At 36.5% G+C, this 19,068-nt stretch overlaps 1 protein-coding gene across 2 annotated transcripts in view; it reads right to left on the bottom strand.

The window, feature by feature from the left end:
- Positions 1–299: 299 nt before the first annotated feature.
- Positions 300–19,068, bottom strand: part of sh2b3 (SH2B adaptor protein 3) — a 78,184-nt gene continuing 59,415 nt past the window's right edge. The window contains exons 4-8 of one of the 2 annotated variants that reach the window (XM_067439550.1): positions 18,796–18,890; positions 15,291–15,376; positions 14,760–14,977; positions 13,767–13,938; positions 300–3,880 (exon numbers count right to left, since the gene is read on the bottom strand). In XM_067439550.1, coding sequence (XP_067295651.1) covers positions 3,528–3,880; positions 13,767–13,938; positions 14,760–14,977; positions 15,291–15,376; positions 18,796–18,890 — 924 coding nt within the window. In that variant the 3' untranslated portion in view covers positions 300–3,527. The remainder of the gene's footprint in view (positions 3,881–13,766; positions 13,939–14,759; positions 14,978–15,290; positions 15,377–18,795; positions 18,891–19,068) is intronic. The other variant, XM_067439551.1, reaches the window with a different exon arrangement.

Here is a 19,068-nt window from a genome sequence, read left to right as displayed (position 1 = left end):
ATATATCCCACCGACTATGAAGAGACAATAAGTGTTAATAACTTCACCTGATCGGTGTGTGATCATATATGACTTCTAAAAAAGTCTTAAGTATTTTAGCAATGCCATGGTACTTTTTAGGTGTTTAACAGAACCATAGTACATTTGCATATTGCATAAGGTTTTGGTGCAAAATAATGCTCGAATTAAGAATTAACTTCAAGACACAAATTAGAAAGTAAATTAGTCAATGTTATTTATATTGTGTGTATATATATTTTCTTATTTTGTTCAATACACCTACCATAAAGAAGCAAAAATTCTTTGTGGCTTGAAAGTCACTTTATTTTTCTTTCCTAAAAAAAGATCAAATATACAGTTGGTATAATTTAATATGCATATTGCTACATAGAAAGTAACTGGAAAGTTTGATCAGAAAGCCGTGGTGGAGTGGTTAAACTAGCTGAGGGTGAAGCCCAGGGGTTTACAGTGCTCTGAAACGTAACAACAGTATAGAGAGAGAAGACATACATTCATCAATTGAACTTTGAGGGACCTCAGAAGGGATACATTTGCGACAATAAAGCAAAGTGCTGCAATTCAGGGCCTGTATGTACAAAACATCTCAAAGAGCACAGCACAGCTTCAGGATCAGATCTTCCCCATTTCAATCACATTATATAACAGTGCAAATGACTCTGAGGTGTACTTTGTCAATATGGCCCGTTGAGCACTACTTTTGGAGTAAGCCATTCATTACCAGACAATGCAGCTCTTGTTTTTCTGATAAAGTCAGGGATACCAAATGCAATCTGTACATATGAAAAAAATCATGTTACAAACTATTTGCATAAAAACAAGTGTTTTATAATTACAACAGGACTTTTTGGCCATCTGCAAAGCATCAGTCAGTTAAACAATACTCTGCTGATTTAATAGAGCATGTCACTTATTAAGATATTAGTGGACATGCATGTCAATAACACAAGTAATTGAATAAAATCTGCGCAATGCTGCTCTGACACCGTCCGTCCAATCATAAAAAAAACAGTCCACCTGGAACACACAGTCCACAATGCAATGCGAGGTAGTGATACACAGGTACAGTTCACGCTTTCATATCATTTAAAAAACTATTTAATTATAGAGGGTAAAAAGGGTCACCTAATATTTAAGTATGAAACGGTTCATGTGGTATTGAGTCTTGTTACAATAAGGAAGAAACAACAGAAGAGTAGCAGGAATAAAATGTACTGTAGCAGAGACCGAATTCTGCAGCAAAGCAGATGAGAGAGTAACCAAAGGTTTCTTGCTTTGCATCATTACTTGACAATCGGATTTGTGAACTGCATGAATCTTACAAAACCTGTCTGTAATGTCACATTTCACCCCACAACCAAAAGAAAAATCTTAAATTGTACATTGATTATTATTTTCTTTTAATTATATTAATAATAATATTGTATAAAAGTTGTGTTATACAGTAATTGTAAAACACGCATATAATCTTGAAGCATTATGAGAATTAATTATGGTCCTAAATTTAATGAAAAATATAATGTTTAAAATAAATATAGCAAAAAAATATTATATTAGTAAATATATTATGCACACACGCACATGCACACACATTGTTTTATGGGGACTTTCCATATATATAATTTTTTTTTTTACTGTACAAACTGTCTATTCTACTCCCAAACCCTAAACTTATCCAATCAAAAAGAACTTTCAGCATTTTCAAAAAAAAAAAAAAAAAAAAAATCACTTAGTATGATTTATAAGCAGTTTTTATCATGGGACAAAAAATGTCCCCACAAGGATTTAGGATACTGACATTTTTCTCTGAACATTTCATCCTCCTTAACGTAGGGTTTACGTAGAGTATCAGGTACACACCCACACACACGCGCACGCACGCACGCACGCACGCGCGCACACGCGGACACACACACACTCACAATTCTATTTGTTTTACTGTAATCATATTTTTTTCTTTTGACTGGGGGGTGAAATGTGAGATTGGCCAAATTATGTATGGATGAGATATAAAGTAATTTGGGTATCTGCACTTGACAGAGATTTGACTATTGTGGTAGTGTTAAGCCATAAAGAAAGACATTCACAACGATTCAAAGAGACACAAAGGAAGACAAACTCCGAAAATGACGAGCAATGTTTTTTTTTTTTGTGTGTTTTTTTTAATGCATTTACTGAAAAATGCGTTAATTTAGAAAAATAGCTTAAAATCTACTATTTATGGTGTCCGATTTGGTAGTTGTTAGTTTAAAAGTAGTATTTCCACAGCTTATGAAGCCATGAAACACATAAGAGTTAAAATGTGTTAGAAAGAATCAATTAAAAGGTTAAAAAAATTACAATTAGGCATGACAAAACGTATTGCCTATAATACTATTTATTGCTGGATTGGTTTGGTTAATTTTACTCTTTGGTCAGTTAAATTGTAAACCACTATTATCCAAGATGATGTTGAGAGACATACTACATTTAGGCCTCGGCTTTGCGACCAACATGCGGTTCTATGGTCTATATTATTTGGTCTCCTTATGCATGAAACATAAAAACCTGTGTATTACTACAACTGAACATGAATTAAACAATCTGAAAAGTGTGTGTGTGCGTGGAGCCAGACTAAACTATTTGGATCTTTTAGATGTTTAACACAGTATCTACATCGGACATGTCAGCACGAAAGTGGCAGCACGAAAACGAAATAGCTCCGGTTATAATTAACAGAGCTGTCTACACTGTAAGCAGTTGATGCGGATGCCCCATTTCTCTTCTGACTACTCCAGCCACATCTAAAATGATGTGATTTTTATTGAAAACCTATAAATTGTATTCTTTACATGTTTAAATAACTTCTGACCGTTATATCAAAGCCAGCTCGAGACGTTTCTGGTCTGATGTACTAATTTTGATCATTTTTTATTTATTTAACCATATACATCTGCAGTTGTATGAATACTAACACGCGCAAAATCAAATTTATAACAGATTTCTGTTGAAAATAATGATTTTTTTTTCAGGTGATTTTATTGTCATTTTACTAATTGCTCAAGTCTAGTCTCAAGCTTGCAGCTGACTGGTCTGTAAACGCTTCCAGTGTAGACGACCTCAAGTTGTCGCAATGTCGGCCACTTCCAGTGTAGACACAGACGTGTTTGAATAGACCCTTGGTTTGTGTTCAACTTACTGCCATTGTGAAACTTTCCCATATCTCCAACAAATCCACTGTAGCCCCATGAGCAGCGTTGTGCTTCTTCTTCCTACTTTAGTTATTCTATAATACACACAGATTTGATAGTGGAACATCTGTATAATACATTCACAAGGTAGACAGCCGTCGTGTTAGGTGTCAGGCCTCTGGCGGTATCATTCAGGCACATGTGCGTCGCACGGTTACCCCGAGTCTTGTGCACGACTAGATCTCTTTCCAAGTCTGCCGAATGCTCTCCGTCCGGTCGGGAATTCTGGAGCACTTTTCATCTGCGCCTTCTTTTGTTCGCTTTTTCATCCCGTTTCTGTCAGAAGAACATGTATTGGTTGTCGATCGCTCTCTTGCGCCCCCTGTCAAGCGGCTCTAGTTCATAGTCAGAGTCCCGGTTGGGCAGGAGGGGCGGCAGGGGGTTAGGGTGGCGGAGCAGGTTTCTACGGCCCACCGACTCACTCCGGCGCAGGGGTACGGGAACGGGCCGATCCGGAAGGGAAGGGGGCATATGGTGGGGAAGCGCGACTAACGCTGATGGAGGCGAGAATGACTGGGCCATGGAAGGGCTGGAGTGAGGGCATGAATCCGGGCTACAATGAGCCAGACTCGGCTCTGAGCTCCAGCGAGAGAAGGGCACCAACACCGGAGAGCCAATAGCTGAACTCTGACCTAGAGAGATGGAACAGAGAGAACACTGTTATTATAGTTATACATTTTTTTAAACTAGTTAAGCATTTTGGTTTTTTAGTCTTTTAAGGGGTCATGAACTGAGAAATCACATTTTCCTTGAGCTTTTGACATAAAAGGTCATTATACTATAAGAATATTCTGTAAGTTTCAGAACTGAAAACTTCCTTGTTAGTCCAAAGACAGCTTTTAATGTAACCAAGCCCAGTGAACGACACGTTGTGGAATGTGTATCTATTAGGGGTGTAACGATACCCTCATGTCACGATTTAATACATATCACCATCGGCGTCGGAAGCAAATAAAAAGTGGGTGGGTAAGTAGCGGCTAAGACAAAATATGCTAGGTGGGGAAATTGTTTTGCGGGGGGTCTGGGGGTTCTCCCCCCCCCAAAAAAAATGATTTCATAGATGTGATTTCCTGCATTATGGTGCGTTTTAGGCCATATCCCTTTCCTATACCAAAAAAGACCTCAAACCAGTCAATACCAATAGTCTAATAAAAAGGCTATATTAATTTAACTGCCATAATCAACAGTTTCACAGATAATGATAGTGAACAAGTTGCATGTTTTTTATGCTCCGTGTCCAGACAGAAAAAGTGCCGTTTACTAAACGATTGATTGGGCCAGACAAAATGACAGAAATCACTGAATTATTTACCTTTGCTATAGAGTAGGGGTAAGACGCATGGCATCAAGTTTTGACGCATATCGAGCTTAGGTTCGATTCCGCCTTTTGCGGATCAGATCGGAAAGGTATTTATTTTCAATAAAAAAATAGAAAATATTAGAAAAGGGGAAATAAAGCGTTTAACATGTGTTTAATAATACGTTTCTTAATAAGTTTCTTGGTTAAGGGGTAGTCAATGTAAGCAGACATGTGTTGAATTAGAGACGATAAAAAAGAGTGGGTCCAATATCATTAGTCTTAAAAAGTGGGTGGGTCTTGTCCCACCCACACACAATGGTTCCGACGCCCATGCATATCACGATGTTGAACTTACGATTCGATATTGTGATCCACCAAGACATATATAGTAAAAGGTTAACAAAAACTTTACTGTTGATTAAAATGTTAAACATGGTATTACAATAGGGGTGTACACTCACCTAAATGATTATTAGGAACACCATACTAATACTGTGTTTAACCCCCTTTCGCTTTCAGAACTGTCTTAATTCTACGTGGCATTGATTCAACAAGGTGCTGAAAGCATTCTTTAGAAATGTTGGCCCATATTGATAGGATAACATCTTGCAGTTGATGGAGATTTGCAGGATGCACATCCAGGGCACAAAGCTTTTCACAAATGCTTTGCTGCATACCTCGGTTGTAACGAGTGGTTATTTCAGTCAAAGGTGCTCTTCTATCAGCTTGAATCTGTCGGCCCATTCTCCTCTGACCTCGAGCATCAACAAGGCATTAGGGATTTTAAGCAACAGCCACTGATGGAACAGCAACAGCGACCGGAAATAAACTTTTAACTGCCGTAGCCAAAGAACGCAAAAATCACTAAGCAACAATAAAGAGACGGCGTAATGGTTCATTTAACATAATTTGACCAAACATAAAGAAACATGTAATTTAAAAAGCAAGGAAATGGTTGCTTTTGGCATTAAATTATAAACAGATACAATTAAAATGCCACATAACTATATTTACTTATCTAATCTGTCACGTATTAATGACTACGGCAAATCAGCTGTTCTCCCGGTTACAGTAGAACGTCACGAAGTAGCAGTTAAAGTCACGCATGCGCAATAGAACGCCAGAACGCCGTTGCCGTTCCATCAGTGGCTGTTGCTTAAAGTCCCTATTTTCACCCACAGGACTGCTGCATACTGGATGTTTTCCCTTTTTCACACCATTCTTTGTAAACCCTAGAAATGGTTGTGCGTGAAAATCCCTGAAAGTAACTGAGCAGATTGTGAAATACTCAGACCGGCCCGTCTGGCACCAACAACCATGCCACGCTCAAAATTGCTTAAATCACCTTTCTTTCCCACTCTGACATTTAGTTTGGAGTTCAGGAGATTGTCTTGACCAGGACCACACCCCTAAATGCATTGAAGTAACTGCCATGTGATTGGTTGATAAGATAATTGCATCAATGAGAAATTGAACAGGTGTTCCTAATAATCCTTTAGGTGAGTGTACATTCAATGGAGGAACAGAAAGCTCTCGGTCCAAATATTAAAATATCTTAAACTGTGTTCCGAAGATGAACAGAATTTTTATTTTATGGTGAACTAACCCTTAATGTAGTACTGACACTAAAACTCATTTAAGTGATCTATTCACAATACATATAGTCACTATCCACGATACATATTGTTGCTTTTTGTATTGCGATATATTGTGACACAATATATTCTTACACCGCTAGTATCTACTGCCTTTGTAGAAGAAGATCAACAGCTACTTCATCATTGCAACTTCGGCCGCACCCACAGGCGTGTTAGTGAGATGACGAGGAGAGAAGAGAGACAGGATCACTTGACTTAAAATAACATTACCTTTCAAAAGGTCCTAATGCTATTTTTTATCCTAGTGGTTATCCATTTTCAACAATATGAATGTATCAGAGCATTATTCATTTCTATTCAGTACATTTCACTGTAGATTATTTGGTATATCAGTCGCAATTTTGGGATACTTGACAGTAATGCCACAACATGTAAGTAACTGTGTTAATTCTAATGCCTGATCATTGAGTTCTGATATGTAATGATTCATCTACAGTCAGATGTTCTTTGTCTGTGTGTCAGTTAGGGCTGTACTAGAATAATCGAATATTCGTTCGGTGAGGTGGCATTCGATTTTCAGTTTTGAGATTCGAATATTTGTTTTTTGTTTTTTACACGTGACTTCCGTCGCGGACTCATTCTCACTCATGCTTGAACCACCCATTGGCGAACGTAGTGATTTATTTCATCTCATACTGAATAGTTACAAAATGCCCAAGACCTCAGCTGTTTGGTAGCACTTTAAATTAAGTGAGGATGACAAGACAAAGGTAGTGTGTCAAATATGCGATTTGAAACTGGCCTACCACAACAGCACCACAAGTTTGAAAAATCACAAGTAAGTAGCATGCGCCAAAAAAAAACAAAAACCTGCTTTTATGCGCTTAATTTGCTATGATAAATAGGCTAATTGCAAATACGACACTATTTAAAAACATACAGCAGCACAGGCTAATAATAATTTGTTTATAGGTACATCCACAGGTATCGCAGCCATCAACATGCTCAACAAAACCCAAACCTTCACAGCAGATCCGAAAACCGTTAACAGAGAAAAGAACGAGAGAGATAACAGATGCCATAGTAGAGTTTGTCGCTATGGATATGAGGCCCGTTAATGTAGTTGATGGCGAAGGCTTCAGAAAATTAATGAAGATAATGGAGCCAGACTACACTACACTGTGTTTTGTATCACTTGTGCACTGTCTGTTTTCGGAGCATAAACCTGCCCGTGTAATGCGTACCGGAAACTGTTCTATTTAAAAGATTATTAAATGTTTATTAATATTTAAAGAATGTGTGCCACCTGATCATATTGCACCAAATGCAACACTGCACTCCACTGGGTCTGCTGCAACACATTTACGATGCCGAAGAGTGAAACGTGAAGTCGTGAAAGATGATACAAATGCAAACCAACACTATTATTATATATTTAGCCCCACCCACCGAAGCTTCAAATATTCGATATTGATTGCCACCTAAGCTTCAAAGCTCAAAAAATGGCATTCAAAACAGCCCTAGTGTCAGTAAATCAAACCAGTGACTAAACACTCAACATATTATATATATATATATATATATATATATATATATATATATATATATATATATATATATATATATATATAAAATCACAGTTTAATTAAGAGATTATGTTAATCCTACTAAGAGAAACAACGTGAAGTTGAGTGTTTAGTCACTGGTTTATGTGTAGAAATCATGTTGCAATTGTTGTCTGCGATCCGCTGCAATGCTCATTACCGCCACCTTTCATGCCACAATCTAAATATAATGCTATAAATCTAAATATAATGCTATTGTCAAAACTTTTCAAGATTAGTTCACTTTAAGAGCTGTAATATTAAAAACATGCTACAAGTTTTCGAGTGTTCCACATGTAATACTTAGATATTTCATATACAAAGATGTTAGCCAATCACAGCAGTGGGCTTTTTCACTGATTTAACCGCTCCGTTTAAAGGGCCGTGTCTGCTGTGAGACCTCAGAGGGCTAAAATCAGGATACGAAAAATGCCTTTTATATCTAAATTATGAACATTTTTGATGAACATTATAAGTGCAGCCCAGGAAACTTTATAAAACAATGCAGTTTTCATTTAGATTCAACCAAAAATTGTTTTATCCGTCTATGACGGTGAACATTACACTTTATCAGAAACTGTAGCTTACTCAAAAGTATTCAGAAGTTTGCTTTTATTTGTAAAATTCAGTTACCGCACTTTTTGACCAATTAATTTAGGATTTTTTTTTTTAAACATGCAAAAGATTTCCATTTCAAATAAATAATGTTCTCTTGAACTTTTCACAGGGTATATACATCAATCCTTAAGTTAAATTTACTACTTTTTAATACCTTTTTTACTACCTTCAGAATATTTTTTAAAAACATCACAACACTGAATTGCAAGTGTTAATCAGCGACCTTTCTATTATTTACACAGATTTTGACATGTATAACATACAAAAAAGAATAGATTATAATCGACACCAGGAGGAAATCTGTTAGATCTCAACATTCACAAAGGTTGGTTAAGGAGAAGCATTACTGCATACACATTTGATTTAATTTAATAATTGGTAATTCAGCAATTAAATTATTTAGTTGCTGAATTGTTGTATTCAGCAATTAAATAATATTTATTATTTAGTTTTGTTCCAACAACAAAACCTAAGCCAAATATTACATTTCTATAACTGTGATAAGTTGTTGAATTTAACAAAATACTAAAAACTAGTGCTGTCAATCGATTAAAAACTTTAACTAGATTAAATCACACATTTTTTCTGTGATTAATCGCAATAAAAAAGAAATGTTTTTGTACGTTTTTAATATATTTTTTAATATAATAATTTCACAGTTAATCAAATTAATGTAGAAACAACACAAAGACAGTATATTTTAAATACTTGTTTAAATGGCATCTTTTTATGAATGAAGGACAGTAGCCTATTACTGATACGCCTATTAATTAGCTACTGATTTTTATTTTATTTTTACATTTATTATTAGGCTTTAAAAATATAACAGTTTTTAATTTAAGTAAACTTAAAACAATACTAACATAAACCCATAATAAATCTTAATAGTCATAACAGTTTAACACTAAAAGACCCATAATAGTCTTAACAGTTAGGAAATATACAGAAATGTAATAAAGTTATCAAAGTTATATGCAGTCTGCACTGCATAAACTATAAATTAAATAGTTAATCCTTATTAAAGCTACAAAAATGATTTAGTCAAGAGCAGCGAGTCATTTTCTCTGTTCCCTTTGTTCTTTAACTTTACTGACAGGAAGCTTTATTGGCTGCTGTCCCTTTAAGAGCCGACAGATACGCGGATCTCACTGTTAATATACTGTCTATGGATCGCGCCTCATTCTCTCACAACTCTTTTTGTTCATTTTAGACTTTTTAGACTAAATCATTTAAGATTGCTCTTACAAGGATAGTCGTTGAAGATATGCCTTGAAGCAAGTCTAAAATAAAACGTAAGCCAGCCACTTCTGTTGATCTGAGATGATGCCGAACGACCACTGAATATGACGTCAGCATCAAACATACGTTGAGACGGAGACGAAAGATCTTTGATTATGTGCCCAGATATGCTAAAGCCCATATTTAAACGAACTAACGCGAACGCAGATAGAATTTCAATCAGAATAGGACACCTGATAGTCTGAAAAAATAATACCTAATTCGGAAAAAAAAAAATACCTCTGAGACCACATTTAACACTTTTAATGGCCTTAAATTTGACAATTTTGATTTATCACTTTTTAATACTTTTTAAAACCCCGCGGACACCCTGTTTCATTCAATTCAAAGAATCCCAAACAAATGAATCACGGTTACCACAAAAATATTAAGCGCAGACCTACGGCTTTCAACATTGATAATAATGAATGTATCCTAAGCATTAAATCAGCATATTAGAATGACTTCTGTCTTATCATGTGATAAGACATGAGATATCACTGAAGACTGAAAAATTAAGCTTTGCATTACAGAAAAAAACACTTATGTTTCAAAAATATGTTCATATATTTTTATACTTGTAAATATACAAGTATAAAAATATATGAACATATTTTTGAAACATAAGTGTTTTTTTCTGTGCCTTAGTGAACATAAGAGGCTTCGTTCAAAAATATACAAAAAATGTTTTACCAACCGCACACTTTTAAATAGTAGATACTACAATTATGCAAATAAATTGATTATTAACTAGTTTTGACTATTTTCTCATCCAGCGTTTTACTTCTTACATTAAAGCCCTACTGAAGTAATGTGACGATGTAATTTCTACTGAAACAGGAAGACAGGGCGCTTTAGCCAATAGCGTTTTCTGTCAATAGCTAAAGCCATTGTGCTTGGCAAAGTTGCATTTGACAGCTTATGACAGCCACAGTCTAAAGAATCCCCTTTTAGATTTAATTGGAAACTGTTATTAAAACAAAACAGTGAACATAATCATGCTGAGGATGTGTAGTTTGAAAAGTGTAGTTTTCGTTTTGAAATTTATGTTGGTGCATGCATGGCATCGGTTTTATCTCTTCCATTCGTCAGTGCTGTTTCTGTCTAAACGTTTCTCCTCCTAATCTCCTACATTTCGCTTTAAAATTTGGCATTCTGCGTAGAATACAAATGAGTTTGATATGTTTCTGATACCCTATATTGTGCACTATGTGCCACTCATCATGTAGAAAATAGTGATAGAGTGAACCAGTGACCGATTTCAGTCGCAGCTTCAGCGCCTATTTATTATGTAGGGGGACGGGACACTTTATATTCTAGAGAGCATTGGATTGGATGGAAAATCTAATGAGAAGCTGAAGTACAGTGATGTCATTAAAATCATTGATCCATAATGGCGAAAGTGAGAGACTATCCGTTTTGAAATGTTACATCTTCTAAATGCAAATTTTGTTATTGTTTGCTAAAACATCTTCCCTCACATCTCCCCCTTCCCCCTATATACAGAAATGAGAGAGTGAGGGCGAGATGTGAGGGAGGATGTTTTAGCCGGGACTTTTTACTGCGCCGAGTCGAAGTACTCTCAGAAGTGCTATTCCGCCATACAGTATAGTTCTCCTTTTTAATTCGCTTAGAAAAGCGCCATGTTTTATTTTATGTCACCTACTTGATCGTTCAACTATTCGTGTAACTGTATTTAAATAGGGAAAACGTGGAGGTGTTTGGTCGCTTCTAACTTGATCTCTGTTTGGTTCCATAGTGAATGAACTGGGCTTAGTGGGCTAAGCTAAATGCTATCAGATCGTCACCGCGCGTCAGAGAGATTAAGAGCACGCACTGAGACGAGAGAGGTATGTATCAACTCGTTTTAGTTACGGGAATAACAGTTTAATATGAAAAAGCAGTAAAGTATCCCTTTAAAAATGTCCTCAGTTATCAAACAATACTCCCTGTATCCCATAGAGGGCATCGTCTTCACATTTACAACATCAGCATCCTCTGCGAGTGTAACCGTAAGTGAGTGTGTGTCAGAGAAGTATGTGCTCCAAATAGAGCATATTGGTAAATGTGTGTGATAAAACACGGTATTAGGCTTTGCGTATATGTGTGTATTTTAGCTTGACCACATTATTACAGCTTGTGAAGGTGGGACAGCAGGAAACAGAGACTTGACGCCAGGTTAGTCTGTAGTTGTGATGATATGACAAGTGTGTATGGATGCGTATGTGTTTGTGTGTTTGAGAGAGAGAGAGAGAGAGAGTGTCATGTCTCTCAGAACAACTAAAACCCATCTAAACCACAAAGCATAAGAGGAAAACGCTCCTGAGTGTGTGTGTGTGTGTGTGTGTGTGTGTGTTTGTGTGTGTGTGTGTGTGTGTGTGTGTGTGTGTGTGTGTGTGTGTGTGTTTGACATATAGAGACAAAAAAATAATTATATGCATGTTTTCAACTTTTGATACATCAACATTTGATATTGGTACTTAAACAGTGTGTGATTACAACTAGTCAAACATTTTTTATATATATTTGAATAATGCTATTTAATGTGGTTTGCACACAATACATTACACACATTAATAAGTCCAAAATTAATTCTTGCCAAGCACCAAATGTTTGGGAAAAAAAGGCTTTGGTGACTAAATCAACAATTATAATCTATTCGAACATCAGATGCTATACATCAAGCTGCAAAAATGACTCAAAAGTGATTTAAATCAAGTTGTCTGCTAAGAAAACATTTGTTGCACTCGAGCAACAATTTATTGTATGTGCAAAAGGATGCTAAAAGGACTTTTTATCCCTCCAAAACTACTCATGACAGCACTTATATATCTTGCATTAAGCCATTAGAACGAAAATATAGGGCTTTTCACACTTGAAATAGTTAACCCAGGGTCATTGTAAACCCTGAGCAAACAGAATCCTGCGCTTCATCTTCCTTCATGTTTCACAATGCTCATAGTTTACATGGGTTAACAATTAATCTGAGGTATTCACATTATCTGACGTGTCACACTGTACATTCCTAAACATATATCTATCTGCACATCTTTACATTATACACTGCAGACTGTAGTGGCGTAATGGATCACTAGACTCATGGTTCGGATCATATTACGGTTTTTGAGTCACGGATCGGTTCACTAATGTAACTTTGCTTTTCATTTATTACTTAAAGCCCACTTTAAGTACTTTGATACCACAGCAAAAAAATCTAGCTTTTAATAATTAAACATTAAAGAACAGTCAGTAATAAAATATGAACAAATACACAAATTGCAATCAAAGATAAATACAATATTACAAAGTTTTAAACAAAGTAAGGTCTTACAGTAGAATTCATTTACAGACATTACAGATCAATAAATGTAAAATAACACTATAGGGTTCACTTATATATTAAATATAGATTAATCTTTGTTAAAGGTGTTTTCTTGTTTGATTAACATTAAATTACATTAAATAACATTAAATTACTTTATGACCTAAAACGCACGAATCCAATATACTGATACACATCCGATTTCTTTCTTAACTGTTTACGTTCACTTACGACATAACCGACTGTGTTTATGAGAATACTTGCTGAGATGGGTATTTTAACAATTTTGTGTGTGTCCGTTCAAGCGCAAAGAGGAATCAATACGGTGTTCTGAAACGCGCCTCTCTGTCACCCCTTCCTGTGCTTGAATGGTTTTAATTGTCAAGAAAAAAAACTTTCACTCTATGATTAAACTTGGCAATTAATCTGCAAATCACATGCGTGCCGAACCGCGGGGCCTGGTCCGTGTGGATCGCGGATCAACTGCCATCCGTTGCAGCCCGACCAGACTATACTATCAAGTTTATCCTGAAGGGACTGTTCTTTTTTATAAAGATAAGAATGACATGTTCTTTTCTTCAAGCCAATTTTCCGTCACCATTTAACGGTTTCTGTGATGGTCCAAAGCACGTGAATATGAGACACGTGATTGGTTAAGCTAGGCATCTAGTTATACTATTCTAACACTGTATCGTTTCACATTGCCCATGTTTGGCTTAGGAGGAGAGTTTCATAACCCCGGGTAAAAAGCCATGCTATACTGTATATATTTACATGTATATATTTCTGTAGTCTCACCTGTGTGAGTGGGGTTTACCCGTACATAACTGGCCAACATAACGTCACATGCGGCGCCGCATTCCAGCGGGATCGGGCAGTTGCGGAAGTGATTCAGCATGTCTGTGACTGATGGGAAACGCAGGTGCTGCACACGACACTGACCCCATTCGGTTAAAGATAGACGCAAATGCTGCAAAGGAAGGAAAACAGTGAATATAGAAATAAACATGGAAATAATGAGCAGCAGTAATATTGATGTGAAGTGATAAAAGTGTTATTTTAATATACATTATTTTAATATATTTGTATTTAAGCAAAAAACATTTTTAATTAATAAAATATTCAATGCACTTAAATAGAAAGCATTTTTTCATTTTAATTTAAATGTGTAAAATGTCTAGTAATAATTGTGGGAAAGTTTTTTTCTGGCTTTTTTGAGTGAGTGTGTGTGCCTTGTTTGGCTATACGTGTAAGGACACAAATGTCCTCACTTATATAGTAAAATATTATGACAACTGATTAGTGAGGACATTTGACTTGTTAAAAAGGCCAAAACATTTTTTTATATAAATCTATTGTTCTGCACATATTTGTGGCATGGTTAGGTTTAGGTTTAGGGATTTGGGTTAGGGGATAGAAAATATCATTAACCTGATATAAAATCAATGGAAGTCTATGCAATGTCCTCACTAATATAGTGAAACAAACGTGCACGTGTGTGTGTGCGCGCATTTAAAAAACAGTATACATGTACAGTAAAACGATTATTGATTGTTTCATACTTGTTTTTAGATTGTTTTTTTTAAAACCCTCAAAAATACATTATACTGATTATACAGATACAGATATTATTTACTTCCAGTAGTAGCCCAAGGATGAGGCCTTTAAAATTAATACGTATGCATTTAAAAATATAATAATAAATAAAATATAATTGAATTTTTTTTAGCAATACCCATTTGGTATTGATATACTGTACATCCCTAATGAAAATAATGTTGAGTTTGTTACCTTTGCTCTGCCTTGGTAGTTAAACGTGAGGACATAGTCTCCTCTCCGTGTCTCGCTCTGTCTCACCAGGAAGTTCCCATGACCGTTGACCCCGGCATGCTGTACAAGGTAGGCAGCCCGCACACGTGATATGGGCCCATGGAACCATGGGTAAGAGGACAGGAAGTGATCCGTTTTGTTGTAGGCGTGCTCTGTGAGTCCAAAGCCCAGAGATCCTGCTGAGGGACACACGAGACCGTATGTTTACAGATATCTAAATGTGACTCTTATCCGATTTTCAATCTACAGCAAGTGGTTGATTACCATGCAGAAGAGTTACAATTTCCACTGCAACATTTTTACAAACTAACAGTTGAGATTAAACTGTCACACTGTTTAAATGTAAAAAACATGCAAACAATAAAAAGTTTTGATCCCGTTTATAACAGGTACCGAGATCAACAAATGCCTTTTCAAGCAGTTATTTTAGAGTACCTGCATAAATGAGAGTGAAAAACGAGAGGAAGATGTGTGTGTATGTGCGTGACTCACCCTGGCCGCTGGGCTCTGTGCTCCCTCTGTGAGCTGCATTCAGCAAGTCACTAACAGGAAATGGTTCTCCATCTACACCATCTGACCTGGAATCACACACACACTCTCATAAACATCTATGTACTTCTTTAATTGCACGATGAAGAAGTCCCAGAATGTCACAGTTCATAACATGACATCGCATATGCAAATGCACATACACATTATTTGATGACTTAAAAATGTTCTAAAACAATCATACAAGGTAAAGATTTTTGTTTTGTTTTTGCCATGCATAAAAGGCCCTAAAAGGTATGCATACATTTGTGTTAGACTTATAAATGTGTGGATGCCGCTGCATTACACAACAAAATATCAAACCAGCTGACATTTATTTTAAAGAATATTTTTCTTCTTTAAAATTTTTTATTTTTTTAATAATACAAAAAATAAAATATGTATGTATAATATGTATAATAAAATACAAAATGTGTTGTTTTATTTTAAAATACATCATTTTTATTTATTTCTATTTAAGTAAATGTTATTGTAATTAACAAAAAATTTAATGTGCTTAAATAGAAAATTTGTAATTCAATATATTGCGTAACATTTAGATAAATGGATGAATTTCAGTATTTGGTGGAATAACCCTTATTTTGAATCACAGCTTTCATGTGTCTCGGCATGCTCTCCACCAGTCTTTCACATTGATGTTGGGTGACTTTATGCCACTCCTGGTGCAAAAATTCATGCAGCTCGGATTTGTTTGATGGCTTGTGGCCATTCATCTTCCTCTTGATCACATTCCAGAGGTTTTTAAATGGGGTTCAGATCTGGAGATTGGGCTGGCCATGACAGGGTCTTGATCTGGTGGTCGTCCATCCACACCTTGATTGACCTGGCTGTGTGGCATGGAGCATTGTCCTGCCGGAAAAAAACAGTCCTCAGAGTTGGGGAACATTTTCAGAGGAGAAAGAATCAAGTTATCTTCCAGGACCACCTTGTACGGGGTTTGATTTATGCGTCCGTCACAAAGATAAATCTGCACGATTCCAGCCTTGCTGAAGCTCCCCCAGATCACCACCGATCCTCCACCAAATTTCACAGTGGGTGTGAGACATTGTGGCTTGTAGGCCTCTCCAGGCCTCCATCTAACCATTAGACGGCCAGATCTTGGACAAAGCTGAAAATTGGACTCATCAGAGAAGATGACCTTACTCCAATCCTCTACAGTCCAATCCTTATGGTCTCTTGCAAACCTCAGCCTGGCTCTTCTTTGCTTCTCATTGATGAAGGGCTTTTTTCTAGCTTTGACGACTTGGAACCGTCCTCGCCGTGCACTTCACCCCAGCTGCCTTTTGCCATTCTTTTTGTAGGTCACTTGATGTCATCCTACGGTTGTTGAGTGACATTCGAATGAGTTGGCGGTCATTCCGTTCAGTGGAGAGTCGTTTTCGCCCTCTGCCGGTCTGTAGCTTTGTTGTCCCAAATATCTGCTGCTTGACCTTGTTCTTATGAACCGCCGTCTTTGAAATTTTAAGGATGGAAGCAACCCAACGCTCACTGTATCCCTCTGCAAGTAAAGCCAGAATTGAACCCTTCTTTTCCTCACTCAAAACATTCCTTTTCAAAAAAAATTTGGCATGGTCAATAGTTATTATTTGATTCCGATTACTTTTCAGGTACTACTAGCACTGTTTTTGCCATCCAGTAGAATGAGGTGTGTCTGTGTTGGAATTCAACACACATTGGAATGGAATGGCTTCCATACCTCGATTGTAACGAGGTGTTATTTCAGTCAAAGTTGCTCTTCTATCAGCTTGAATCAGTCGGCTCCTCTGACCTCTAGCATCAACAAGGCATTTTCGCCCACAGGACTGCCGCATACTGGATGTTTTTCCCTTTTCACACCATTCTTTGTAAACCCTAGAAATGGTTGTGTGTGAAACTCCCTGAAAGTAACCGAGCAGATTGTGAAATACTCAGACCGGCCCGTCTGGCACCAACAACCATGCCACGCTCAAAATTGCTTAAATTACCTTTGACATTCAGTTTGGAGTTCAGGAGATTGTCTTGAACAGGACCACACCCCTAAATGCATTGAAGTAACTGCCATGTGATTGGTTGTTTAGATAATTGCATTAATGAGAAATTGAACAGGTGTTCCTAATAATCCTTTAGGTGAGTATATATATATATATATATATATATATATATATATATATATATATATATATATATATATATATATATATATATATATATATATATATATATATATATGTGTGTGTGTGTGTGTGTGTGTGTGTGTATAAACATGAAAAACAGGGAGAAATTTGGGACTAATTGAAGATAAATACATAAATAAAATAATAAAATATGAATGCAATGAATACAGAGATGAACTGGGTTTGAGAAGAAGGCAGATGCTATAGGTTAAAAATTAGACAGAAAACAGACGTCACTTTGAAACCTACAGGGACAAAATGAAGGAAAGAACAGAGGAAGAGAGCAGAAGCAAGAATTAGGGAGGGGCATTTGGGGAAGTTGCGGGAGAGAGCAGCACAAAAGCTTTTGGTTCGAGTCAGGAAATGTGTCTTGTAATTCTTAGACCAAAAAAACAACAACACATATGATGCTCTTATGTCAAGACGAACGTATACACACAGGGTGGACCAAAAAAAGGGGTAAAAAAAATAAAGAAAATTACAAAGTAAACAAGAGACAAGGGGGCATGGAGAAAAAGGAGGCCATGAGATGTGCTGAGTCGAGTTCTTGAGATTCTTAGTAATCAGAATAACAGGAAGACCTCACTCTCTCTCTCTCTCTTCCTAAAACTCACATTGATATATTCACACAGGCTTGAGTTCTTAGTACCCTCACACCAATAAAAGGAAATGAAACACATTTGTGCACACACACACACACAAACATGCATTTTATGACAGACATAGCATGTACAGAACGCACACATGGTACGTATGAACATGTCTTCAAGTAAACATCTAAATTAAGAAGAAAAAAAAACTACAATAATGCATGAGAAACCAAACACTGTGGTGTTCTTCAGTACTAAGTTGAGCCTTGTTAAAATAGAGCTGTTGTGTTATTGAGTGTGTGTGTGGGGTCCTGGTAAACCCTACGTTATGCGGACAGCAAAGATAAAATCCTTGACATTGTGGGGAAATTTTTTGGTCCCCATGGGGACAACAGCTTATACATCATGCTAAGTGATGTTTTTTTATTTTTTTATGTAAAAATGCAGTACGTTTTCTGTGATGGGTAGGTTCGGGGCGATAGAATATATAGTTTGTACAGCATACAAATCATTACATCTATGGAATGTCCCCATAAAACAAGAAAACCAAACGTGTGTGCGTATGTGGTGTGTGTGTGTGTGTGTGTGTGTGTGTGTAAGAGGAAGTGAGTGGGTTTTCTCAGTAGGGGAATGTCAGGAACTTTTGCAGATGTCTGGAATCTTCAGAAGTAAATTTAGTTAAAATGCAGAAAGCGCTGCTCTCACCTGATGGTGATGCATTCTCTGAGCTCTGTGGTCCAAGAGCTCACCTGCTGCTCATTATCAGCCTCAAATATAAAACTACGTGGATAACCAGTAACCTGAGCAGAGAACAGAGAGAGAGTGAGAGAGAGAGAACACAAGAAAATGAAAGATTTAGAAACGAACTTGGCACATTATTCTGTGATTATCTGCATCAGTTAATACACTTTTTAGTTGTGTCAGTTTCAAGATTTCAAAGAATAAATGGCATGTCCCATTTTATGTTATTTTTAACTT

The sequence above is a fragment of the Pseudorasbora parva genome, chromosome 3 (assembly GCF_024679245.1).
Source record: "Pseudorasbora parva isolate DD20220531a chromosome 3, ASM2467924v1, whole genome shotgun sequence".
In the NCBI taxonomy this organism is placed as follows: Eukaryota; Metazoa; Chordata; class Actinopteri; order Cypriniformes; family Gobionidae; genus Pseudorasbora; species Pseudorasbora parva.
Note: the sequence above shows the minus strand (reverse complement) of the source record. Positions and strands in the feature narration are given on the sequence as shown.